General features: G+C 47.1%; 1 protein-coding gene across 3 annotated transcripts in view; it reads right to left on the bottom strand.

Moving 5' to 3' along the window:
* The window catches only part of CLUAP1 (clusterin associated protein 1), a 55,569-nt gene continuing 28,120 nt past the window's right edge, over positions 1 to 27,449 (bottom strand). For 2 of the 3 annotated variants that reach the window (XM_052679723.1, XM_052679722.1), the window contains 4 exons: positions 19,143 to 19,215; positions 10,730 to 10,837; positions 2,539 to 2,594; positions 1 to 519 (listed from right to left, as the gene is read on the bottom strand). In XM_052679723.1, the coding sequence (XP_052535683.1) occupies positions 370 to 519; positions 2,539 to 2,594; positions 10,730 to 10,837; positions 19,143 to 19,215 (387 nt within the window). In that variant the 3' untranslated portion in view covers positions 1 to 369. Of the gene's footprint in view, positions 520 to 950; positions 1,005 to 2,538; positions 2,595 to 10,729; positions 10,838 to 19,142; positions 19,216 to 27,449 lie in introns of all 3 variants that reach the window. The other variant, XM_052679721.1, reaches the window with a different exon arrangement.

The following is a 27,449-nucleotide window of genomic DNA, read 5'->3' as shown; positions in this document are numbered from 1 at the left end:
CAGCTTTTATCCAGCTTTATTAAGGCAAAAAAAAAATCTGTTTGGTTATAATAAAGTGCAGGGAAATCAAGCACACGATGCTCACTGGAGTGAGACTTCTGGCACTGCAGTGCATGAGGGCCAGTCCTAATGCAATTATGGAAATAACAGCACTCCACATTACTGTGATTCTCATTATGGATAAACTGCTCATACTTCGCAGTCACAAGACTGGCAATCCAAGTTTAATTTTCAAGTTTAATGAACATTATTTACCAACTCCTGAACTGATGCTGACGAGCACTTTTCAGGTGGCAGGGTGCTATTAATTCCTGGCCCACGTGCCCTCCAAAGCATTTCAAGGTGCCTCCTGGTCCTGCTGCTGAAGGGTCAGAAGTCATTATCGCTTTCCTCCAGAGGCTCTGGCTTCTTTGCTCGGTGGCTGGATTTGCTCGGGGAGATTTCCATGCTGTCATCTTCCACATCCTCCTCCTCATCTTCATCATCATCCAGGTCAATCTCACTATCCCCCGACTCCTCCTGCAGGAAAGCACACAGCAGGAAAGCACTTCAGCTCTCAGGTGTGAGGCGTTTTGGGCAGCTCAGAAGCAATGGTGCTCCTGGCCAGCACTCAGCTGCTCCCTCCCAATCACACACCTGAGGGCTATAGGAAGGCCACGCGTCTGCACAGGTGCAGTTCCAGCTTTGTTTTGTCCCAGGTAGCAGCAGCAGGCTCTTCCAAACAAATGGAAGCCCACAGCTCAGCACCTCTGGGAGCAGAACGCGCTCCCATCAGCAGCTCCCAGCACTTCACTCAACATGGGCTGCTCCACTCAATTCACAGCAAACACCCTTCCTGACTTCTGCTGAATCTGCCATATCAAAAGCCTTGCAGAACTTCAAAGCCATACCTACTGTGAGGCCAAAGAACCAATGCCTAGTGGAAGAGAAATTGCAGGAGAGGAACCCACCTGTGCCTTGGTGACGGTCCTGTGCTTGCCTGGCTGGGCTGGGGCAGCTCCCCCCTTGGACAACCAGAGTGGGAAGAACAGGAGAGGCAGAGCAGGAAAAAAAATATGAAAAAATACAAGAACATAAAAGAGAAAAGAAAAAAAAAGGAAGTAACCAGAATGGGAGCAGGAGGGAAGGAGGCAAAAGATTACAATGGAAATGGGGGAAATTGAGGCTGAACTGTCGAGCACAGGCAGGTGCCCAGAGAGCTGCTCACCATATGGCAACCCTGTCTGAAACATTCTCCATACGTGGGGCTGTGCTGATGGAGACATGGGAAGGGACGAGGAACAGTGTGTGGTAAAAAAGGGAAATGGAAAGGGTGGAGAAGTTACAAAGCTGGCAAGGACATGGTCAAGGACTGTTGGGCAGTGCTGTGACTCAGGGTGCACTGTCTTCACCTGCAGCACTGATGCCAAAGGCATAAAGCACTACCCACAAGGCAGTGTCTGGCCTTAGCTCGATCCATTCTGGCAGAAGCAAACAGCAGAGCGAGGTCTGTGAGCTCATTTCCTGAGAAAAGGCGAGGATGGACAGAACGAGAGGCAGAGCTGAGGGGATCAACATGGTCCAGCAGTGCAGGGATGGCTGAACTCTGAGCACGCCTTCCTTGTTGGCAGGCAGTGCTGGCTGGGATGTCAGGCAGAAGGGCTCCGTACGAGCTGTACTGGCTCAAACACGAGCTCACAATCATCATGTTTTTTAAGTGTTTGTACCACTTCCTAACACAGGTTGGGCTGTGCCAGCTGGCATTTTCTCAAACATCACCTGGGATCAGGACATCCCCACAGATCCTGGCTGTCAGCTTAGATACAGGCACCTTTTTGGGATAGAGAGCTTGTTGCATGGCTGCAAGCCATATCAGAACAATTGGCTTTGAGGCCAAAGGCTGTTTTATCTTCTAGTACAGGTGTAGCCACTTAAGAGTGCCCAGAGACATAAAAAAGTCACTCATACACCAGAGGCTAAGCACAGCAGTAACAACAGTGCCTGCTCTACAAACCTAGTTGCCATCTGCTCATCAGGTCAGCTTTACCCAGATGCAAAGCTTTGACACAGCTGTATCTGTGAGGCAGGGAGTCCAGGGCTCCAGCTCACACTTCAGCTCTCATCCCTGTCCCATCAGCTGCAGCACTGGTGCTTGAGATGCTGTATGTTAGCACAGCTGAGTCAGAGGGCTCCAAGAGGTACAATTTCAGAGTAAATCAGGGGATTCACACCAACACATACAACTCCTGCTACACTGCACTGATCCCCCCCTATTAATCTGCTCAGCAAAGCAGCATCCCTGTAGCCTGTGTGACACGACTTACACACTGCAGGCTGAGGTTTAAGCACAGGGCAACGTGCAGAGACCTGAAGAGCAAAAGAACAATGGGAAAGTGTGTGCTGAAAAGGAGAGAGCGGCCAACTGAAGAGAAGCAGGGAAAATGTGAGCCCATGGCACAGAGTGAACAGGTAAGAATCTGTGTCTCCAGCTGAGGAGAGGGCAGGTGTTCTAAAGCATTGTCAGAGGAGCTCTGCAAGCACATGGGATTGGTTACTTACATCTTCCTCTGTGTCTCCACCCTGCATTGTTCCCACGATCCGGGCACCAGCTCTTCCTGCAGAGCAAAGAGAATCACTGTGAAGACCAGAAAATGAAAGATGAAGGTCGGGGTTTCCTTTCAGAGCCCAACCAAATGGCAGTGAGAGGATGAAGTCCCAGTGCATGTGAGGCCACTGTGCCTGCTAACCCAGGAGAAGGTGGGGAGGGTAAGGCTGACAGTGCTGTATTGCTAGAGCTACCTTGTGCAGCTGTGACAGTCCTGTAAGCCAAAGCACATAGCAGGTTGAAGAGATTCATATCTGAAGATTCAATGCACAAGGAACTCCACAGCAATTTTTGACCACTGTTCATACCTTTAGGCAAGGCTCCCCCATCACACAGCTCCATCTATTTGGCTTACTGGAAATTTGGCTAAGAGATTATATGATACACAGATATTCCTCATCAGAAGAACATCCTAGGGTGTGCAAGATCTCAAATTGCTAGCAGAAGGATGTAAGAGCTGGAGGTTAGAAAGTGAAGTCAAATGAAACCCAATCAGAAATACAGCAGTGATTTCTCACTTCAATCAATCAGAACAAAAGAGGGACACTTTCTTGTCTTCAAACCCAAACAACCTGACTGGATGTGCTCCTGGGCAGGCTGCTTGAGCTCATGCTGTTTGAGTAGAGGGAGGTCAGACTAAAGGCTCTCCAAAGGTCCCTGCCAACCCAAATGATTCTGGCATTATCCTCTGCTTTAGTGTACAGAGAACTAATGCCTGGCTTTTGCCCCTGGTAAGCCCTCCTATGCTCAGATCTTTTCTGATATCCCACCAGGGACTGACATCTCAAAGGAATCCTAGGCAGCACCAAAGCAAACCTCATGGATCTCTTGCTGAGAGTACGCCGTGCAAGTCTGAAGGGGCAGTTGGTTGTAGGGAGTTCTCTGAAAAGGGCTAACGTGCTCAAGCCTTCCTTAAGTGCTTTGGGACATGTAAAGGCCTTATGAAATGGTGAAGATGCCAGCGTGGTTCTCCTTGCCAGGAAGGGAAGCTGGAAGGGGTGCAGCAGAGCTGTGATGGGGAGTTCCCCATGGGGCCGGGCTCAGCCTCGCTTCCTGCAGCCATGGCAGTCACTAACTGGATGCCTATGGAACAACACTGCTGTCACCACTGCATCTCCTCATCCATTTATCACCCCCATCACCAGTTTTCTCTGTGTCAGACAGATATAGATTTTTCACATCTATACAATATATACTTTTTTTTTTTTAGCATGGGAATAAAACAACATAAAATACATCCTGTCCAACCTCCTTTGTAGCTCTCAGATGAGACAGGACACATTGCCCCCTTTGTAGGTTGATTTGGGTTAGCTGTAGAAAACTGCTGCCTACCTCACTCAAAACCAGCCCTGCTGTGTCAAGACAGGTAACTTATAGGATCTCATGCCTTTAAATAAGTGGAGCCCTCTGTCGATCCAGCTGCTGACAACAAAGGCAGTGGAGAAGGAATATACAACGATTCCTGGTCAGAGGAGCTCTCTTCAAGTTTTAGAGACATTGCTCTGATAAATGCTAACCTGTAAGTTCAGAGATAGTTATAGCAGACATCATTAGAGGACAACAGAGTAGCTTTTTTACTCAGCATTCAGGCTGGTCCAAGAGTTTAACTGCTATGCAGAAAGCTCACAGCATGAAGTTCTGGACAGGGAATGCTTACCTCAAGGAGAAAGTAGCAGGGAGCTTGTGCAAGGTGCTGATAAAACACAGCAGAGAGAGGCCCTGAATATAAAGAGAACCAGGGCATCACGTGAGGAGAGCCACATGCTGCTGCCTGAACAGGAGAGAGGGCTGATTTCCTATGTCACAGGAAGAGCTGTGACCAAGGTGGGAGCCTTGTTTGAGCTTTCAGACACCAAACTCCACACCTGTGTGTGTGGAAGCATGAAGCAACAGGCGGCCACAGTGCACAGCCCCGTGTGCTGGAGGGGAGGCAGGAACAGCAGCATGTCTGCCTGCCCCAGGCAGAGCTGGCAGCCACGGGGCTGTCTGGCTCTTGAAATGTGCAGGGCTCTGTTTAGCTGGGCTCAGCTTGCTGTGGCATTAGTGCTGCACCGCTCTGGCCAGAGGCTCATGCAGCTTCCAGGCAGGTGAAAGCCTCTTATGTTGGCTTACAGACAATGTGAATTCAGCTGGGACAGGCTGTACAAAGTGATAATTAGGTAAAATGCTCATAATGAACAGACTGTAATTCACTGCACCTTTGGATTCAAATCCAATCACAGTACAACAGGCACTGAGCTATCAAGGATCAGAAGTGAAGAATCAGAAATCGTGCACCCACGATTTTAAGCCTTCTGCCACTCTTCCTCTGCATGTGATGCTTACCACTGCACTACCTGGGCAGCTGCCTACAATGGATCCACAGGACTGGAATGATTTATGTCTTCTTACCCAGTGGTGGGTACGTGTTAACCCTGTGCCTGGCAAGGAACTTAACCTGAGAGGTTTGGAAACCTACCATGAGGGGAAGGCAGATTTACAGCTGAAACTTTCACCTCCACTTTGGAGATCTGCTTCCCACTCTTAATGCAGATTTCTACTGTGAGCTCCCTTCCCTCTAGCTCCCAGCTTCACCAAGAAAATCAGGATAAGTCTTTCACCTGACCTTTCTGATCCATGCACCCTCTGGGAACTGCCCTCCTATGCGTCCCAGCCCTCAGCAGCAGGCCCTGATCTCAGCAGCATTTTCCAAGCATTGCTAAAGTACAGTGATGAATGAAGCACGCTACAGCTGCTGCTGTAGGATGAGTGTATTTCTATTTCTTACACCCTCCATGAAAAGGAAATCAGCCTGGAAGGGAATCACCTGCCTCAACCCCATTATTTCAGCCCTACAACCCCTCCTCCTTCTCCTCTAGGCCCAGTGTTGCAGTGGCCATAATAGTGCTGAAAGCATACAGACACACCTCCTCCATCCCAGCAAGCACATAGGTTTGATGACACATAGCACATGGCCAAAGACATCTCTGCTGGGAGATGATGATGATAATGGGAGCGACTTCCACTTCAAGTTACGACAAATTCAGTTCCATGAATTCCAAACTGAAGCCCCTTTTCAGTGGTGCCCAAGCAGCTGCCACATCAGCAAACAAACACTTTGCAGACCCTCATCTGGATGATAGGAACTACAGAGGTCTGCACAGAAATGCATTAAGATGAGAAGAGCTGCTGTGTTGGTGTTCTTCCTTCCCAGACGAGTTTCCTCAGAGCACTGCAGTCAGACCCCCTGGCTCCTGAAACAGTGCTGACAGTTCTCCCTCCTCTTTGACCTGATGAAGCCCCAGTAAGAGTCAATCACACTTTGCGATGTTCCCAAGGACGGAATTTGTTGATACCCTCATTGCTGCTCCTGAACACGCTGACTGGGAGGAGTTATGGGAACAGTGAAAGAGGAAACCGCATCCTGCGCCAAGCTGCACGCCAGCAAGAGGCAGCTCTCCCTGTATGGAAGGGGCTGAGAGATCAGGGCTGGAATCACACGTGTCAACAATGCCTGGACAATTGCAGTGGGCTACAGCACATTTTTCCCAACAGAATTCCTTTCCACTAAAGCCAAGAACACAACGCATTGAGAAAACCTGCAGAACTGTTGACCATCTCTTGTTTGTAAAGATAAATGCACGTGTATATTGATTTTGGACTTAAAACTGTGATTTCCTTTAGGAACTGAGAGAAGGAAAGAAATACAATTAAGATTTAATGCATGTTTTTTCAAAGAAGTGACGTCCACAGGAACCGAATGTGGAAAGGCACCAACCAAGAAAGGAGCAGGCAGCTCTTGCACATTTGTGACTGAAACCATCAGTCCTCCTTCACACCAACTGCACGCCCCTATCTTCTGTGCACTGGAGGAGGCTGGAGGGAAGTAAAGAGCTCTAGAAATTCAGCGGCAGAAGCCTGAACATAGTTATGAGCTGGGGAGAGAACTGCCACAAGTCTGACCACTTCCACTGAGAACAGATCAGGACTTTGTGAGCTGAGGAGGCATTTGGAGCAGGACTGTGCAGACTCTCCAGGGAGGATTTCTTGCTGCTTTGTCAAAGTTCCCATTCCCTCTGAAAAACGTGAGGGCAAATTCATCCCCTGCGGCCTTCACCCAGCACACGGTCTATCTTTGGTTCTAGCTCTCTCTCTGCAGCCAGCTCCTACTTAATCATCACCAAAAGAAGCTTAAGAAGTAGGACAGGGAAGCTAAAACACTGACTGTCTGCCACAGAGGCAGCATGCTTCAGACGTGTTGCTCTGCACACACCGCCTCTCTGAGATCCATCTCTCCAGGTCTGGAAAGCCCCACAGGCACGGAGCAGCTGGCAATGGCAAGCCCATGTCTGTGGGCCACTCTCCCTGCCCATCCCCAGATGCATCTCTGTTTCGACTGCTGTATATTTGCTTGCACTCCTTCCAATGAGGTGCACCTGGCTTTCTTAAAAAAAAAAAATCCTCTCTTCTCTGCAGCCTCCTGACACATTTGTTCTCAGTGCATTAAACACTGCAGGTTTTCACAGGCTTTCATCCGTTCACTCGCAAGCAGGCTCACTAATAATCTGCCTGCAGCTCTTCATTATCACACTGATCCTCTGGTCACTCCTGTGAAGGTAAGAAGCCCTCCCTGTTTGAGGGCAGATGATTTGCAGAGCAACATTCAGCACTTGATAAAGCTGTTTTCTTCCAAGAAAGATCAAAAAGAGCTGAAGCTCTCAGAAACAGAACGGTCTCCGTTGCCCTAACATGACAATACTGCTCCTCAAAACTGACACCACAAAGGGAAACAACATTTGGATGAGTGATCTGTGGGAGCTGAAGACCCTGGCAGCATGGAGGATGCTGCAGATAGGCACAGCACTAATCCCTCCTCTTCCATTCAGTAACACTTCCAGTGCCTACCTCGTTCCAAGCTCAGTGTGTGTGCCAGTGCTGTCTCTGGCTCATGGTTCCACACTGTGCTTCAGACCTCCAGATGAATGAGACTGAAAAGATGGATCTGCATACGTAATTGCAACATCACTGTAAAATCCACTTTAATTCAAGGGGAGATTGGATAGGTTCTTAGAAAAACCCAGGATGATAGTTTCTACATCCCCAGGACAAGGCTCTGCATTTGTCTCCCAGGCACCTGTACCATCTGCATGTGAACAACCATGCTGCTCCAAAGCACTGGCCTATGCCTTGCTTCAGGGAAGAGGCTTGTCTGCATTGCAGATGGTTAAGATCTTGTAACACTGCAAGATCCCCTTTTTCCCTGGCTCCCTGACAAAACTGAGTCTTATTCCAAACACCAGCACTAACTCACAGTTTGACCTCAGAAGCTCAAGCACCTGCAATTTTGCTTGTGTTACAGCCTCACTTATCTACAGCCAGAGAGAATAACTGGATGCAAATTTTTATTCACATTTACTGTACTCCAATTAAAAGATGCAGATGACAAATCAACACACTCTTTTACTTATTAAAGCAAATGATTAGCAACACCTACAGGCCTGTAATTGTGTACCAGGTTGGATATGAGGAAGCACTTCTCAGAAAGAGTGTGGGGTGCAGGCACTGCTGCCCAGGGGGTGGGGGAGTCACCTGGAGGTGCTGAAGGGCCGCAGGGATGTGGCACTGAGGAGTGGCCAGTGGGCACATGGGGTGTGCTGATGGCTGGATGTGATGATCCTTGTGGTCTTTTCCAACCTTAACGATTCTGGCTGTATGAAAACAAGCTGTCCAGCACCTCCCACTTTGGTGGCTCTCTTCCCAGCCCTTTGCTGTCACTCACATGCTTGTTATCTCCTTGTACAGAAGCCTTCCTAAAGCTGGACTTGCTGCACTGGAGAATCAGTGTAAAAATTTAAATTCAGTGGAGACGAAGGCTCCATAGCCCATTTCAACTCCCTGCCTAACCAGTCTGCTCCTCTTTGTACATGGGAAATAAAGGTTTGATTTTCTCTGTGTATCACAAGAGCTGGCAGCCTGTCACGTCTCCTCCAGCTCATGCTCTTTTCTGCTCCATGGGAGACTAAATCCTATACCTTCAAGTCTTTCAATTGGCAAAAGAATAAAACCAGGAGCAATACTGTCAGAGCTGCATTTAGTTTGAATGTGACTGCATTTAGACAGCCCTGCTGAAAGGACTTGAGAGAGAAACTATGTTGACTTTTCCTCAATTATACCAAGTGGCCTAATGAGAGTGATTATCTCTCCCTACGAATCTTGCTCCTCTAATGGTGAAACACATTGGAATACCTGCCCTCTTATTACAGTGGGAGGAAGTCTTCTCTAAGAGTACCTAATAACCTGTTAATTAGAGATATAAAACTGAATCACATCACAGGAACTGACCACAGCAGTCTGTTTCTTCCCAGCAAGAGAACAAAGTGATGCTTCTGAGCTGTATAACAAGACAATCCTTCAAAAGAAAGCGATTGGAATCTCTCGAGTTTAAGCAAAGAGAAAAAGTGGTAATTAATAAAAATAGTGTTTTTATTATGCTGCCTTAAATGCATTTTAAATGGAAACTACCTGTGCTGAAGGACATGTACAGACTGTGTGTTTAACGACAAATGTTCAGGCTCTATTTGCCAAAGAAGCTGAAGCACCTTGACATTAATCTCAGGTTCTCACACTGTCTTCAGCACTTCAGTTTTGTGACCCACTTTGTGAGGGTCACAGTCAAACACAGCACCAGAAGAGCCCATTTACAGCACCAGAAGGACCAGAAGAGCCCATTTACGCAGAAAGAAGCAGATGGGAGCCTGTACCTAAGGCTGGAGCTGCTTGTCTGGATCAGGCTGGTGCTCTGGAAGAAAAGCTTTGACTCAACAAGGCAAGCTGATAATGCTTCCCCTAAGTCTAACTATGTTTGCACTGTGCTGGAGCACAGTAGGACTGAAATGCAGTGAGTTAAAATGAGAGAATGCAGCCTTTCTCCTCCTGGGTGAACTGTGCAGAAGGCATCTCAGAAGCCAGAAGCTCATCTGGAGCTGGTTCATAGAAAGTGAGAAGCAAAATGAGGACAGAGCCAAGGGATACTTCCAAATTACACAAAGATACAGTGAGCAAAGATCAGCACAGTCACCAAGTAGTTAGCAAGCTGCAAATTGAGAACGTGCAAAAACCAGAGGATAATCACGTGGCAGAAGCAGCTTATAGAAGATCAGGAAGAGACCCACAGAAGCTGCAGCCAGCATCTGGTTGCTCTGTTGGAATGCCTGCTCAGGAGAGGCATCACAGGCAGCTGCAGCCAGCCCTAAAAACAGCGTACAGACTTTTCTTTGAGAAACTGTAAAAGCTGTTCACCCCTACGAGGGCTTCTGGCACTTTTTAAGAATTTTCAATTGTTATGAGAAGCAGAAATGTGGATAAAAGTGCTTGAATTGCATTGATTTGGGAATTTCAGGTTCCTGCTCTGGTCTCAATAAGAAAGAGGAGAGCAGAAAGCACATCTGCAGCCTATCCAAGCAGCAGGTTCTAGCAGAAGTAGTGGCATGAAATTACCCACACTGGCGCTTCACCCAGAGCCCAGAGAGGCTTTTGCTGATGCTCAGAATCATTCACAGCCAACAAGAGCACCACTACAAAATAACCCAATTTTCTGGTTTCTCTTTCCCCATATAAGTGCAAGACAGACCCTCAGTCTGTTATTTTTCTGAGTTGCTCCTGATCTGGGCTCTGTGGGAATCAGCAGCCAGAGGCTGAAGTTCCACTGTGCACAATAGCAACAGAAGTCAGACATCCTTCCCTGGCAGAAGTAACTCAGGTGTGCTGTGCCCACGGCTGTCAGTGCAGGAGGCTTTACAGACTCACTAAAGGCCTCATGTTGAAGATGACCCTACCATAGATAACGTCTACACCTGGAGGGAAACGAATGCTTTGCCATGAGAAATATTAATACCTTGCTAAGGCTTTGTGCAAAGCTACTTCTGAACCTGGAAGGCAATACCAACGAAGGATTATTCTCCCTTTTTTTATTTCCTTCAGTAAAGCCTCCTTAATTTGCTCCCTGAAAGTACTACATTTTCTCCACACGACACTGACCACTTACAGCACACAAAAACAGAGCAGTGCCAATGCCCTTGAATGATAACTGTCTTTTATATCTAAGGTTACTCAGATACTTTGAGCAAGTCCTTCTGAATAAAGGCAGGGAAGGAGAGGAGGAAGTACCTGGCACTAGCATCTCCAAGGCCATGTGCTGCTTCCTGAGCTGCCTGTTCTCCACTTCACTGTCAGAGCCTTCATCATCCTGGATCTCCACGTCAGAATCATCATTACCTGGTTAAAACAAAAGCAGGATACACATCGTTCAAAGCAATCCACAACGGCCCAGAATTGCAGCTGCATACCAGAGATGCTAGCACTCTCTTTGTTCAGAACACAGCTCTGCTGACACATGCAGGGGAACAGCCAGCTTCCACATCCTCAGTAAGGAAGATATCTTCATACAGAAGTGCCAAAGAAGTTGAGATGAACAGAGTGTACAGTATTAACAACTGTCTTGAGACCATCCTCAGATCATGCCAGAGGCAATGTTCTCAACACACTTTGAGAGTATGAGCCATACATACAGTCAGGAGGAGATACTGCAGAAGCTGAGTTTCTGAATGAAAGTCTTCTAAAAGCTTTTGGAACTTACTGATACGTTTCCTATTGTTTCAGCCTGCCATTAGCAATACCAAAAAGGTCTCCTTGGACTCCTTGCCTTTCACTTAACCTTGGGTTAGAAACACACAGGGGTGATGCTCCAGTAAGAAGTGCTCTGCAGGGCCTCAAGGGATCCGTGGTGCTGTGACAAAGCCAGCAGGACTGGTATGAAGTCAGCACTCCAAAACTTGCTCACTGTTTACAGCACACAAATCTTTCCTAAGTACATCCAATTACATGTCTGAGCTGAAAATGGAAATAACTAATTGTGATCAGCGATGGGCTGGTACATCCTTGCGACACTTAATTATCAGGCAATACACAAATATCATACATTTTTGCTTTTTTTTTTTTTCATTGCAGTATTAAATTAATGACAAAATATAGCAAGAGATAATATTTGATACCCTGGTACAATTTCAAGGCTCCAACAGCACTAGCTACAATTTCTGTTTGCATTGCACTCTCTTCTTTGGCAGGTGATTGAATCGCTGTGTGACCTGAATGCTGCTTCTGCTTGCTGGTATTCAGGAAAGCCAGGTTTTGTTCAGGCAACCCCCTTGGGAAGACCCACACGTGGCCTAAAGAAAGGATTCAGGGCCACGTCCTGTGCAGACCTTCATCAGCACTATGTCTGACACGCTCTCCCTTCTTCTGGGCTTCTTTTAACCCCTTTCTCCAGATTATATCACATCTGCCCCTCCTGTTTCTCAGCCCTACCGCCCAGAGCTGAGGATGCTGCCTGGGGCCCTATGACTGCTGTGCCCATTGCAGAGCTCCATTAGCACTTCCTCCTTCTCACCTGGCTCTCCCCAGTTGCCAGCTGAGCGTGGGCTAATGGAGCTGCTGCTGTCTGGCAGCAACCAAAGTGACAATGCAGTGAGCAGCCTCTGGGGACAGGACCTGGAGCCCTTGCCCTGCAGAGGCACCGCGACGCCGTTCTGCACTGGGTGAGGCACAGCTCAACCAACCCTTTGATTTTCCATCATGTTTTTCAGGAAACTGATTTTGTAACCATTTATGGCAAACAGCTCTCAGAGAAAACACACAAGACATACTTCCCTTCAGACAAGGGTAAGATGACAAGGACAGGAACGGATCTGCCATCACCCCTTTGCCGTATGCAGAAGAGTTCTCTCTCACTCTGCTGTGTCATTTCTCACCCAGCTCAGCTTGCAAAAAGGAAGCTCTGCTCATTATGTAATTCCTCACAGTGCCTTTCCATTGGAAAGCAGGCCCAGCAGTGAGATCCCATGGTGAGCAGCGCTTTGAGATGGAAGTGGTACCTACTGCAAAGACAGAATCGACGGCCAGAGGGCCTCAAGCTGCTGCGTTATGAAAGGAAATGGCTTCAGCACAGCTTTTTTTCCCCACAACCAATCTTTTCTTCTTTCACTTGGTTTCTCTGCCCCTCTGAAGCCCCCTTCTTACCCTACTGCTTTTATCCTTTTCCTCTGCTGCCTCGGATGCTTTAACTCCCCTCAGCCAGCAATCAGGCTGCAGCTCTCTGCATTCAGCCCACGTTTAGGAAGCAGAGGACTGCTGGCAGCCCCCTGAAGCACGCTGGTGCCTCAGCTCCAGCACTCAGCTCTCCCAGCCTGCATACCAGGTCACATTAACACCTGCTTTCACTCACACGCTTTGCAAATCCTTCATTATTTCGCAGTAAAAATGAAGAGAAGGGTCACCAGGTGAACTATCAGCGTGTAAAGGCAGCGCACCATATTTGCAGCTGTGCTGGGACTTGGGAACAAATCTTGTTATGGAGCTTAAGAGTTGGGGCTCTCTGAGCAGCCTTGAACTGTGCAGCACAGAGCATAACATGGAGCTTCACCATGCTGCTGTAGTGAAGGGGGGCTGCAGGAACAGAGAAGCCAGAACTGCAAAGGCAAATCCCAGCAACAGCCTGTGACCCTGAGCCTCCTCTGCCCAGATCTGGACAGACAGAGAGAACCTCTCACTGCAACAAAACCAATGCATTGCTGTAACCTGGTGCTTTGTGACAGTTGGCTCCGGGTCCCACCACCCAGTCCAGCTCTGCCTGGGGTGCAGCAGGGCACAACAGCACCAGGCAACATCACCAGGGACACAGAAGCAGAGAACATAACTAATACCGTATTTAAATACACAGGATGAAAACAAGCTGAGCCCAGGCTTCCTAATGGGCCGAAACAGCAGGTTGGTCCAATGCTCTGAGTGACCCATCCTACATACAGCAGTATAGGATTCCCTCACCCCATCGTCCTCGTTGTATTTGCCCAGTATGTTCTGTTTGCACCAAAATACGCTGGAGTCAAAGAAAAAAAAAAAAAAATAGAAAAAAAAGGGACCATTTAGAACATTTCACTTCATAATGTACAGGAAAAAACAACCTGCTGCTTCAGGAGAGGTGACAACCCCTGTGCAACACTGAGCAATAGAAAGGAAGACAAGGAATGTTCCTCATGGAGAAAATGCAGATTTCTCAGCACGAGTATAAAGACAGAGGATAATAAAGCACAGGACTTGCAGTTCCCACACACTAGTACATGATGTGCAGAACATGTTCTAAGGTAGCTGCATTATGAGATTTGCATGGCTGTATGTGAAGATTGTTTGACTTTCAGCAATACACTGTAACCCAGCAATCCACGTGCCCAAATTCAGGCCAATTCAGTAAGCTGGCAGCTTACTAAAGCTTTAGCTTGGTGCTTTAACAAGCTCCTGTATTTTGCTATGAAAGGACAATCCAAAGAAACGCCCCACAAACTGCATTTGGCCCAGTTCCCCACTGCAGGGACCTCTCTACTGCACAGAGCACATCGGTAGAATATCTGACTACCCAAGGGAGAACACACTGCGACCTTAAACTCCTCTTGCCTTAGATTTCAGCATTTTCACATCATAAAGGTGGCTTTTAGTCAACTAAATTTCACAGAATCACAACATGGTTTGGGTTGGAAGGGACCTTTAAGATCACCTCCAACCCCTGCTGTAGGCAGGAACACCTCCCTCTGCACCAGGATAACAGAAAGCACATCTTGTCACAGCTGAGAGGCACGAATCTCAGAAGATGCCTTTTGTTTCAAAGCATACTACTGTGTTCAGAACAGCCCACGGCAGATACATGGACTGATCATATGAGTTTTAAATGATTAAATGTAACACGCAAAGTCATTTGAACCTTACAGAAATACATTTAATAAACAATATGAAGCCTTAGATCAGGGGAAAGAAAAAAAGAAAAGAAATGGATTCAGGGTTTACTGCGACCCAAACAGGAGTGATGTGCAGTTCCCACCTGAACACTTCAGTACACCAAAGCCACGTTCACATCTCACCAGACCCAGAGAAGTCAGTTGCGACTGCCAGCCTGAACGCTCACACATCTGCAGTTCAAACAGAAAGTGCAATGCTACAACGTGATAGACAGCACAGCAGTGACGGTGGGGTAGCAAAGTCAGAGGCTGCAACAAATGAGGATAGGCTAAAATGCAGCATCTGTGAGCACAGAAACGAAGAAGAGTCTAGTCACCTTTGAAAGGCCTCAGGTAGGCAGGGATCTCCAGCAAATACCCTCACCTCCACTGCCAACCCTTAAATGAGGGCTGAGAAGGGGTGGATCCTGGCCCCAGCCCTTCCAGTCACTCAATACATTGCATGCACCTGAACTCCCCTGGGCTGCCCCTGCCTTCCCACAGGTGCTCAATCACTGCTTTAAGTCCTGACTTTTCTGCTACAGAAAGCAATGCTTTGATACACACATTTCAGTAGGGAACTTCTTTTGTCCTTAGCACAAAATGCTCATCTCTGAGAAGTCACCTTGCTGGTGGCAGGACTGATTGAGGTCCTCCTACCAACTTCAGCAGTAAGGGTGCATTTTCAGACCTTAAGTGTGAAAATTGAGCACAACATCCCAGCAAATACCCAGCAGTGGGATGCACAGTTAGCTCCAAGTGCCCTTTCTTACATCTCTATTATTTTAAAATGGCTTATTGCTACTGAGCCCAATCTCACATTTTAAACAGCACAGACAGCTATACCACTGCTAAGGGGAGCAATAGGTCTCTGTCACCTGAAATCACTGAACACAATCCCCCGTTCAACCTAAAATCATTGAAAACAATTCCCATTCAACCTGGGATTTGGAGTCTTGGCACAGGAACAAGGAGCTAAGATCACTTTTGACCAGTTTTACAGAGGGGTCATATTCAGTCACCATAACAGTTTCTAACAATCTCAAAGGCCAAGAACCCCTCAGAGCACCATTAAATTAAACGTGAATTTGCAATTATTTTATGAGCAAGAGGCAAGATAGCTGTGCACCAACTGCAGTCTTCCCTTAGGAGATGCATGTTTTTAGTACTTGGCAACTCACTGCTCTGCTACAGGGTGAAGAGCACTCCATGTTCAGCAGCCATCAGTTTTTAAGGCATCACTTCTGGAGTGGAAAGACTACAAGGGATTCAGTGCATCACCACACTGCAACAGTGCCATGTGATCTGCTACCCAAAGCCTAGCATCTATTTGCTCCGTTCCACTGAGTAAGACGATGGGATCCAGGCACACATTGCTTGCTTGCCAAAAAAGAGTTTGCTTGGCAAGTAGAACAGGGAAGGAAGCACACTGGAACAGGTTGCCCTAGGAGGCTGTGGATGCCCCATCCCTGCAGGCATTCGAGGCCAGGCTGGATGTGGCTCTGGGCAGCCTGGGCTGCTGGTTGGCGACCTGCACACAGCAGGGGTTGGAACTGGATGAGCGCTGTGCTCCTTTGCAACCCAGGTCATTCTATGATTCTATGGCATGATCCTAAGCCTAGTCTGAAGAAATGTATTTCAGCCTAGAACAAGGTTCACTTGTTACTTTTTGCTCAGCAAACATTGGGGTTTTTTCAGCCTAAGGTGAATATGGAAGAAAGTATACTGACTGTGTGCTGCAGCCTGCGGCCTTCCTGGTCCCTCTCCTCTCACATCACACCATTAGCACAGCAACACTTCACATCTCTACACCTGCTCTAACAACACTTTTTGCACTGTCTCATCTATTCCCAGAGTCCCTGCCCCTCCAGCCATGGTGACACCAGGCCCCAAGGCTCAGGCATTGGCAAAACACATTGCTGTACTGCTGCAACTGCTTCACCACACAGATTTCCATCAGCAAATGCTGCTCAAAGCTGCATCTGTATCTGGAGTTCAGCATCTCCATCTAAGCTTTTTTCCATGTAACTTAGTGCTTTTCTGTATTTTTTTTTTGTTGAGTTGTTTTACAAAGATGCCCAGGGACAAATAAAAGACAATTTACCATGCGTGCTAAAAAAGCAGAAAAAAGAGACTGTTCCTGAGCCGTGCCAAACACTGCTGCAAATCTTATTCAAGTATCCCAACACGTCCATAGCCCTTCTAACACAACTCAGCCGACCTTGCACAGCTCTTCCTTGCATTAAATACCATGCAGGGTTCTCTGGTGTTAGCTGAGGCTGAATGTAAGCTGAGGGCTGCCCAGAATTCCTGCAACTTGTTCCACAGAGAAAGGCGTTGTTAATTTGCAGCCCTTCTTGCCAAATTAGCAGCAGATAAGGTCAAAGGATTCAGACAATAAGAGGACTGTATTGATTACAGAGGTATGCAAAGGTGAGGGTGCTTACAGGGACAGAATGAACACTGACTTTTATCAGTTAATGGTGATAAATTTATCACCGGACTCCAGCCTATGCTGTTTGAAGGGCCTCATTAAGTGCTCTGCAGCTCGCAAGGGCAAAGTGTAATGAGATGAGGAGAACCTTCCCTTTCCCTCTGTGCACGAGAAGAAGGCACATGCCCCAAAAGTCTCACCACATAGGTGCACTAAGGTATAAGTACTTCTGTTGTGCCTTGCACCGCTCCCCATCTCACTGATAACATCACTGATTCCTGGGAGCCCTCCACTGTAGCAACTCCAGCCCATGCAGTGCTCTCTATTTCAAGTGCAAATGTCCCAAGCAGCCTCTGAGGCACCAGAGATGCTGCACTCATTCTGCTGCTGTTTCTCTCTTTCCTCTCGTGTAAAATGCAGTTTTTCTTGTGACAAGGAGCTCAGGGTTCACTTCACTGAGGTGGCACTGTGCCATTTAGGGTACTTACCTTTGCATGGTTTTCTCCAAACAAATCTCTTGGTTTTAAATTCTACACAGGACATCACTTTAACAGTGAGGAGAGTGGGGTTGGCCTTTGAGGAAGGCACGATTTGGTCCTGATACTTCTATGTTAGCTAATGGGGATCTCAGCTAGTTTTACAGCATTCAATAAATTAACTTTGCAACATCCAGCAATGAAGCTGCATTCCAGGTTCACTGCTGGGAAAACAGCCAAATGCAAGGCCCCACTTACAGCCCTGCAGCTCCACAGGTAACAGCAGGCTGCATCTTAGGAAGATGACGACCTACCGAGGTGATGGGACAACAAATGAATGAGTCTGCACTGAAAACCAGGCTCCTATCACTGGAAAAAACATTGCTTTTGTCCATACAGTACTCGCATGAAGACATTAAGGCAATATTGGTATAGATCATTAGAAGTCATAAGCGTGTTCTTAGGTACAGTCAGATAACTTGCTGAAGGATAAGGTTTGTATTATTTCAGAGATAAAAAATGACCAAAGAGTTTTCCAAGTGAAAATCCACTGACAAGGAAAAAGATTGGGAAAAGTTCACGTTCACAACGTTCACATTGCTAATTATTGATGATAAATGTTCTTCCCTCTTGAACTTGGAAACTGTCCCACAGCAGGACCTGGCTTTTTTCATTCAGGTAGATCCTGGAAACAACTCCACATTCTTGTAGTTTATATTACGAACCCTCTGTTTCAAACAAAACCTCTCTTTTTACTGCACTGGCATAAGGAGATGAGATGAAAGACGGTCAGAGATGAACAAATTTCCTCTTCCACAAGCGTGCTCAGAACACATCTGCCCACAAACAAACTACAAAGCATAACTCTGATGTCCTTACCCAGTTTTAGCATAAGCTCTCTCTCTGATTCTGAGAATCAACCCTCCTCTTACTTTTTTCACTACAACATAAAAATGCACATGCTGCGATTTTCAATTCACAGGGGTAATTAATGGTGAACTCTGCTGACGCTTGACTTGGAAGAAGCAAAATCTGGTTTGTTAGCTCTCTGCAAAATCTCAGGAGGTTATTATTCCCTTCTGTTCTTCAGCTAGAACTCTAATTAATTAGAAGTAAGTTTAGAGAAAAAGGAAAACCTCAGATTTTAATTGCATTCACAATTTGCAGGTACACTAAAACCAAAGAAATGGGAGCAGGCAGATGTGGCTCACACTTGGACGATTTGTAATGGCAGAGAGAATTACAAGCAGCTTTTTCACCTGTGAACATGATGTTCTGATAGATACATCACAAAGAATGACTCCAAACACAGCCAGCTCCACATCCAAGGCGGCAGAGGAACTTACACTCTGGTTTAGCAGGGCACACCAGCATGTGTCTACCACAGGGCAGCCAGGCAGTCCCACAGAGCAATGAGGCTGCCTGCCAACACCAGCATCTCAATGGACACAATCCTCTGACCAAGGCTGTTAGCAATGCTTCTTCATTAGTTCTACTGTGCTGGCCTTCATCCACAGCCTGAGGGGCTCGGAGGATAGCAAGTAATGAAATGGAGCCTCTGCCTGCCTGCTGCAATTGCACAGCATGTGTAGAGAGGGACTGCTCTCACCTCTCAGCACTGCAGGCAGCACTTGCAAGGTGCAGCATCTTCAGCCCTGCACAGAAGTCAGGTTCCCTATTTCATGGCTGTCCTTTTATAGTTACTATCACTCCACTTTTTCTATTACATCTGTTGACTCTGTCATCCATCCCATGTCCCCATGCTTCAGGCTTGTTTGGGCATATTTATTCATCAAGTACATAGCACATAATTTTTCTGCCAATGAACCTAGGGAAGAAATCCCACTTACTTCCACTCTTAAGCAGGCGTTGTTCCTCCTCCTTCAGCCTGTTCTGCATCAGACGCAGCATGTTTGCTGCTTCCTGGAACAGGTGAGAAGAACTGAATTAGAAAAGCTGCCCCTCATCCAGTCAAGTAGCTAATGGATGGCTCTACAGCAGCACTTAAGGGCTCTCACAGGCAACATGAAACAAGAAAATTTCATCATTGAAAATATTCTATGGACAAAAAATCTTGAAGTTTGGGAACTCCTACTTACTTTGCCCACGAGGTCAGGATATAAAGCATAAACCCACAAACAGTGCACTGAAAATCAACCACATGTTCCAACCAGGTGAAACTTCACTTATCACATTGAAAATGAGTTCACCCATCTTCATCCCAAAGAACATCACAACCATCACAGAACAAAGGGGACTCTCTTTGCAAAGTGGCCTTCGGTAGATTTTTTCAGCCAATATGCCAATAAGCAGCAGAAGTGATTTGTGAAATGACTGCAGCTTTCTCATACACAAACCATAATGGAATCAATTCACCCATTCCCATGTATGCAAACAAAATGGGAAGAAACAGCCCAATGAATGAGCTGAAGAAGTACACTAATAGGGGCACTGTGCTATTGTACAGAGTTTGGGTGCATAGGAGAGCCATGGCAGTAAGGCTCCATAAGGTGGTCTGCTGATTTCTAAATGTAACAGGTTGTTAGGTAAAAATATGCTGAGGAACACTGTTGTAATGACAGCATGCTAAAGTTGTGACATTTAGTCTGCTAAGATCAAATGGAAAAGGACAAATGGAACAGGGATTGCTGTGCTAAGGAGGAGAAGCAAATCGCCATTCACAAGCCTTCAAATGAATGACAGTGGTAAAAGAAAGTGTTACAAGAAGGCCTACAAGGACTTAAAAATCCTCAGTCCTGCAACTGATAAAAACTGTGATGGATCAGAAAGGCAGGAGTAGGCTGATGGGAGCAGGGCAGTGGTGGGTAGAATCATAGAATGTAAACCAGACACTTTCATTCTAGCATCGTGGACTGGTAAGAAAGCATGCCTGCCTCTGTAGGCAGTAACGGATGGCAGTGAGTTTCACCTTCTGGGATGAGCATCACAAGGTGGATTAAAGGTGAGAACGAGATGTGGGCAGCCGGGATCTGCAGCATGGGCCCTTCCCAGGAGCTCTCTCTGCAACACCATCCCTCAGTGTTTTCCTGCTGAGCCACCAGCTGGTAGTTTCTTTTTACACCTCTTCTTCCCTATCTGGTTTCTCCCATCACCCTTAAGGCTTAAAGATAATCAATGAAAGCGCAGAAATGGATTAAACAAGTCTTGCACCCTGCCCCAGCAAACATTTCCAGCACAGCCCCCATGGCACCGTGCCTTTGGGAAGAAGGGTGCAGGCAAAGGAGCTGAGCAGCCTCAGTCTGACTCTGTGTGCTTGCACAGCACACATTGCAAAGAAAATCAAAGAGGGGTACCAAAAGTCAGGGCACATCCCAGATGTCATGGGGACAAATGCATAAGATTAGAAAACATCTTTAAAATAGACCTGTTCACGGACTAGGGAAATGATAAGAGCACATGCTCAACAGGAGTCGTTGCTCGGAGCCCTGACTCGCACAGTGCACAGCAGTGTGCTGCTGTGGTGGGCGAGGAGGGGGGCAGTGCATCCTTCAGCTCCAGCGCTGATTTGTGTGCTTAAAACAAGAGAAGTGGAGTGTCAGGAAATCTCTTAGCATGCAGCTGAGGCTTCTCCCCCCTCCTGCAGGTACCAGAAACACAGCTGACCTCGCAGCGAGCAGCTCAGAGCTCACTGGCAGAAAACACGTTGATTTTCTTCAGGCTTAGATCCCTGCACAGCGCGATGTGCGGTCCGATAAACACCACAGGGAGCTGCTGAGGCTGTATGCCACCATCCTGTCCAGAGCTGCTCTTCCAGCACACGAAGCATCGTCACCCGAGGGATCCCAGCAGAGCAGCACCCTGCCCACCCGGTGGCACAGTACGGGATGGCACAATGACAGCGCGGGGTCTCTGGGGCACGCTGGCAGCAGCTGGGTGTGCAGAAGCAGGTGAGCAGCAGCCAGCATTGAAGCTCTGCTCAGTCTCTCTGGTAAACAAACGTGGCTGAAATGCTGCAGGCAAGTGCTGCACGTAACCTACCCCACCAGCTAAATGTGTCCAAATTTAGAGGCAGCATATGCTACGGAATCATGGTGTCAAGTAAACACAATTAGCGTGGTGCCAATGAATGCAAAATCAGAGCCAGTCTGCCCCCATCAGAACATGGCCCTGGGCCTTCCAGGACACCTGGGACTGAAAGTCCTGTCCTAAAGGCAGATGGATCTCTGCTGAGATGCAGCCCTTCTCTTCGACACGCAGCCCTCTCCAGATGTAGATCTACCCTTTACAGAGCAATCCTGTCAGTCACCCTGCAGGCTCAGTGCAGGCAGCCCAGCGCACTGCGTGGCCGTGCAGGATGCTGACACAACAACCCAGGCTCCAGGGGACGTGAGGAAGCACCCACCCTGCTCCCAGCAGGATTGCAGCACAGTGTGTGCCCCAGCTCTTTGGGTGCTAACAGACTCCCAGGACAGAGACTGCTCAGTTTCCAGGCAGCCTGCTCAGTGCTGCTTGGCCAAAGGGGAAGTAATGACCTCCAGATCAAGTCAGAGCCATTTTGCACTGCTGATGACCTGTCCATGCCTTTAGCACACAAGGGTTCTGCTCAACTCCACCATAAATACACTGCCAGGCATCCTCAGCAGCCCTGTGGGACAGACAGAGCCCAGCCTGCAGCGAGATGCAAGAGAGAATCCTTCTGGTGACACAGGAGCTTCCTAAGCAAATGAGCTCTGCCTGCATTTACAATGATCTATGCTTTTTTGATGCTCATCTCAGGACTGTCCAACTGAGCAAGAACGTTATTCATCTCCAGCACGACGGATGCACTTTTCCAAGACAGATGTGTGTTCTTGATAGAATGGGGCTTGAATGAGCACAATGCAGATGCTCCTTATCCTCATGTATTTTAACCAGCAAAGCAGACAACTTTTCCTCTCATATCTGGCTATGAAATTATTTGGAAAACAGCGATGAGACACAACATGTCTGCTTGGCAGTGCTTTTCTATAATCTAATCCACTGCCTTGCAGAGAAGTGAAACTTCAGCTGCAAATTCCTGCAGTGGAGAAAATCACTTCGAGAATCCTTTTCCAGAAACCTGCACAAAGCAGAGCCTGAGAAAGAATTTCTCTTTGACTGGCTTCTTATTTCATATGAATTCCTATTTCTTGAAGAGGGAGACCATTAAACACCATGTAATTAAAACCACTGGCAAAGTCCACACAAGCTGAGTGCTGGATCTGGGCACCAGGAGGAGATCGTTTTGCTTTTGTTTTGCTGTTGCTTTCAGACATCCAGACCCATTTGCCACCGCATTAGAGAACGCCTCCCAGCAGCTGACCCACACATCACAGCAGCTCTGCCATCCACTCACTCTGTGACTTAGGGAAGTGACCCACGACTTCCTGACGGCAGTCCTTTCTGACAGCACTAATGCTGCTGAGCGTTGTTCTAAGCAATAAAATCAAGTTGCTGAAATCATTCACTTGTAAACAACTCTTACCCCTTCAGAATGAAGAAGCAGCAAATCTAAACAGGCTGGGGAGAAGAAAACCGGAATTGATGCACTATTTGATCACTGAGGGCATCTCAGTATTTTCTTCTTAAGTTAACACCAAAATCGTACTGGGGAAGCTGTGGAGAAAATGCCAGCAGGATTTTGAATACAAAGGACACATTTCATGGTGCCAGCTGAGAGACAGCATGGTTACCACTGAACGGAGACAAAGAGAAGAAATGAAGAACAGACCACAGGGAAAGTGAAACTGTGAAGGAACGCCAGGATGACTGGTGATGGCTGCTTTGCTTTTTGCTCAGATGCTAACATCTCAATTTTTGCCTGGGTTATTACTTCTGTTCTCAGCCATCCTCCAAACCTCAGAAATCTCTCTCAGCATCTTAGTAATGTTTCCTTCTGGTTTTCTTTTCTTTTTTTTTTCCCCCAGTGATTTGCTAGAGCATATTGGTAATCCTCCTGCTCTGTAGTGCACTCGAAGGGAACCAATTTGAGGATGGATTGAACGACTCATCTTCACCTTGCTATTAATCTCAGCAGCCGTTTCTGGCTTTGTTACAGAACAAAGCAGCTGAGATTAGCTCTCGCTGCATGCACACAATGGGATTTGTTTTTCATAATAGAGTGTTGCCACTCATTCAGTAGGGGTGAGATACAAGGACTTGGAAAAATTGCTGCCTGAAGAGAGAATGTGACAGTACTCCTAACAAGAGGAAGGCTGCTAGGTGCAGCAGCGAGTGGGGAACACGGTGCCATGGGCTGACTGCACAAGGTGCAGCCTGCCTGAGCTGCTCCTGCAGACTTGCAGAGCTTCCTATCCTACTTGGAATCACCTCACCCCATATGAATGTCTGGCTTTGTGATTTCATTTAACCACAACGCTTTGAAGTTCTTCCCCTTTCTTTGGAACAGGCTGCCCAGAGCTGTGGGTGACCCATCCCTGGAGGTGCCCCACTGATGGGATCCTGGGCGGCCTGAGCTGGTGTGGGACAGCCAGCCCATGGCACAGGTTGGAACTCGATGATCTTTAAGGTTCCTTTCAACCCAACCATTCTGTGATTCGATAATTACCATTCTGTTGAGGAACGAAGACCCTGGGAGACAAAAAACGCACCTGAAAAAGTGAGGCAGCAGAATGCTTGCCTAGAGACTTGCTGAGGGACCAGGATGTGCAAAGGAGCATTGTGAGGAATGATGCTGACAGCCTGAAGATGTGGGGGCACTGGGAAGAGTGGGAGGGGGCTCTGCTCTGTTCTTGGCTAAGGCAGTGCACACAGGAGCCCAGCTCTGGTCCTGTACACATACACACGTCAGAGGGAATGAAACAGGAGGAATTAGAAGGTGAACTTCTGGTGTGCAGCTTTGAACCCAGCAGAATTACAGACCTATGGAGAGAAAGTCCACAGGCCCGCAGTGCTGCAGCAGATGGAAACAGGCGCCCCAGGAGCCGGGAGGGGAGATGGGGAGCAGCAGCTGCAAAAGGAGCGATTTTTGGCTGCACTGAGCTGCCCTGCAACAAGTGCAGTAAGAGTCATGTGTGGTTTTGTCCTCCAGCCCTCAGCTGGACTGAATACAAAAGCCACAACCCCACTGTGTCTTGGTATTAAATCAAGGACAGTGCTTTGGGGAATGTGGTCTGAAAGTGAGCTGCTGCTCTATTAGAAAAGAAAAACTTCTCCTAGCAGATTCTCTGGAATCTCTTATCAAGGTTCACACTAGTAAATATTCAACATTTATTCATCTTTACCATTTTGGCCCGAGGTGTATTTGCAAATCACCACCACCGTCCGTTTCTTTTTATTTATTTTTAGAGAAGTCATCCTTCCAGAGGATGGACAGACACTGCATCAACTGGAAACCAGCAGCCTCCATTACAGGACCATCTGTCTCCTCCCTAGTCTCATTACTGCCATCTCCCTCAATTTGATGCTCTGAACAGCCATCGCCTCTCACCATTAAGAGCCATTTTACAGCAATCATTTCTACTGAAACACATTAAGGCATACTCGAGAGTATTTAATACACATAACTGACCCTCACCACAAATTCACCAACTGTTGACACAGCACTGTCCCCACCATGCGGCGGTGGAAGGAGAGGAAGGCAGAGAGATTCATTTCTGCTGTGGTGTCATTATTTCACACAGTGAATTTGACTGTCCTTTTTCAGAGTACGTTCTTACCTTGAAACTTCTTCAGTCGCACCCAGCCATCACAAATTCCCCTGATGAACCTACCTAGAATTGAATTTTCTTGAAAAACAGCAAATCTTAATGCTATTTTACAACTGTTTGGTCTTATGCTGTCTGTTTCCTGCCTTCAATCCCACTAGCTGCTCTCTGTGGTAGAAATGGCCACTGGGAGTACTGTAATAGACATCGCAGAAGTACTTCAATACATGTGGAAGAAGAGCATTGGTCATTTAAGCTGGCAGAACAGCTCTTAGCTGAGTGAAGCGCTGAGAGAGGCTCAGCATTGTGACAAAGACCAAACCAGCATCTGCGTTCATCTCTTCACAGCACGTGGGCAACTCTGCATCCTCCCCTAGAAATTCTGACACAAACATCTTATTTATCAAAATGAGCAACTAAATCTGATAGGTCACTGCAAAGTGCATCTGCGTCAAGGATAGTCACAAAAAACCACTAAGGTTTGCTCAGAAGGCTTATCTTGAGAAGGAAATACATGAAGATTAACTCAACTTTCTTTGTGCTATCATAAAAGCCAGGGGAAAAGGCTAAAATATTCCCTTGTGCAATTAAACTTACTAGAAGAGAATATACATCTTCCTAAAGGTCCAATAACTACTTAGCAGTTCTGACTTCCTACTCATAAACACAACAACAACCACTTCACACAGAACAGACAAACGGGAGCTGGAATGGCACAGCACACTTCATGCTGGGAAGCAGTGAGGCAGTGCCCTGAGTCGTCGGTGCAAGCTCTCCTGAATAAAGAGACTGTGTGTGAAGGTCTCACCTAGAAATTGATGCAACTCAGAAGGCAGGACTGAACATAAAGAGCAAATCAGCTCAGGGAGACAAATTCTTGCACTATCAGTAGAGTTTAATGACTTGCCCTATAGATTGGAGCATCCTACTTCTGCTTTACGTGAACCCTCCTTGCTACTTCCCACAGCTCTCCCCTCTTGTTCTTATAGAAGAAAAAGGTAATTTTCCCTGTGGCATACTTCTTCATCCTGTACAAAAGCTTTCTGCACAGGTTTCTACACCTTCTCCAAAACCTACACGTTATGCTTTTCACTCAAATGCTCACTGAGCAGCTTCCCCCGAGGGGCTGCGTGGCCCTTGGAGGCTTTCAGGACATGATCAGATTAAATCTTGTGTAATGTGCTCCAATAGCTGACCTTGGGCTGGAGACCTCATGAGGTCCTCTCCAACTAGAATTGATCTGTGAATTGGTGATCGAGAAAGCAGGTTTAATAGTTATTTACCTCCTCTGAGGTTTTTTTACTAAAAAAGATCATCTATCTCCAATAGTCTGCCCTGATGCTGTACTCTACTTGTTTTTTGGCTACGTATTATGATGGATGGCAGCTCAAAGAATTTGACACAAGCTACATGAAGGCTCCTGAGAAGGATGGCAGCTCAGCCCCCTGCAGCCTTACTCCTTCATTACAAGCCCTACCAGTTCTAAACTCAGTGCTGTCCTTTCTTCCACAACCTTCCCACCCCCCTCTTCCTAAGCTCCAACTATGAGGTCCCCTCCTGCAAGCACACACACACACACACACTCTTTCATTACTTCTTGAGCCAGCCAGTTTTCCCCTGCGCCCAGGTGTGCATTTTATACAGCATGGGCCATTTCTTCTCTGATTCATGTAATTATTCTCTTACCTACTTCTATCTGGTTAACAATAAAAGGAAAAAGGCATCATAAATGCAGAGAAGCCTTCACAAAAAAACCAAAAAAGCAGATGACATTTATACCAAATGTTCCTGCTGAACTGGTTTTCCAACGCTGCTCCCAGAGCACTCTGCTGTGCCACCAGCCACAGCCAGCCCACTGCTCACATCAATTGGGCCATTTGGATGTGAGGAATGTTGCAACGTCAAGATTCACCACAATAGGTACAAGCATAAATGCCTTTTTAGGTTGGTTGAAGCAGTGTAAGTGTGCTGCCCACGGGCACATCTACACTAGGTTTAGTTTCTCCTTTCACGTTAAGATCCAAATTCAATGAGGCTGAAGGAAGGCCTGTAATTAAATGCCCCAAGAGGATGTAAGAAATCCTCCTGAACCACCCAGGAACCACCAATGAGAGCCGAGGAGCAGAACATTATAGGCAGTACAGCACTGAAAACACTGCTGAGGATTTCTATGACCACCTATGACAGAGCACAGCTCAACAGGATCACGGACAGACAGAAGGGCTGGAAGGGAACCAGTGAGACTGCAACACAAAGCGAGGTGAGATCACAGGGCTCTAACTCATCCCCAGCCCGGAGTGATAGAAGCAAGCAGAACTGAGAAAGAAAGAAAAAAAAATTGAAAAGGACCCAGACTAGCATTTTCTGCCCAGAATTTTCCAGCTGAACTGCTTGCATACAAGCTTCAAGTCAGCACTAACACTCAGGAATTCATTACTGTCTGAAATTGTGTCACAGAGGATGGACTGTATCCTGAGATTCAAATGTAGCCATCATTAGATGTAACACAAG

The sequence above is a fragment of the Tympanuchus pallidicinctus genome, unplaced genomic scaffold (genome assembly GCF_026119805.1).
Source record: "Tympanuchus pallidicinctus isolate F22 unplaced genomic scaffold, pur_lepc_1.0 scaffold18, whole genome shotgun sequence".
NCBI lineage: Eukaryota > Metazoa > Chordata > Aves > Galliformes > Phasianidae > Tympanuchus > Tympanuchus pallidicinctus.
This window is presented reverse-complemented; position numbering and strand designations above follow the sequence as displayed.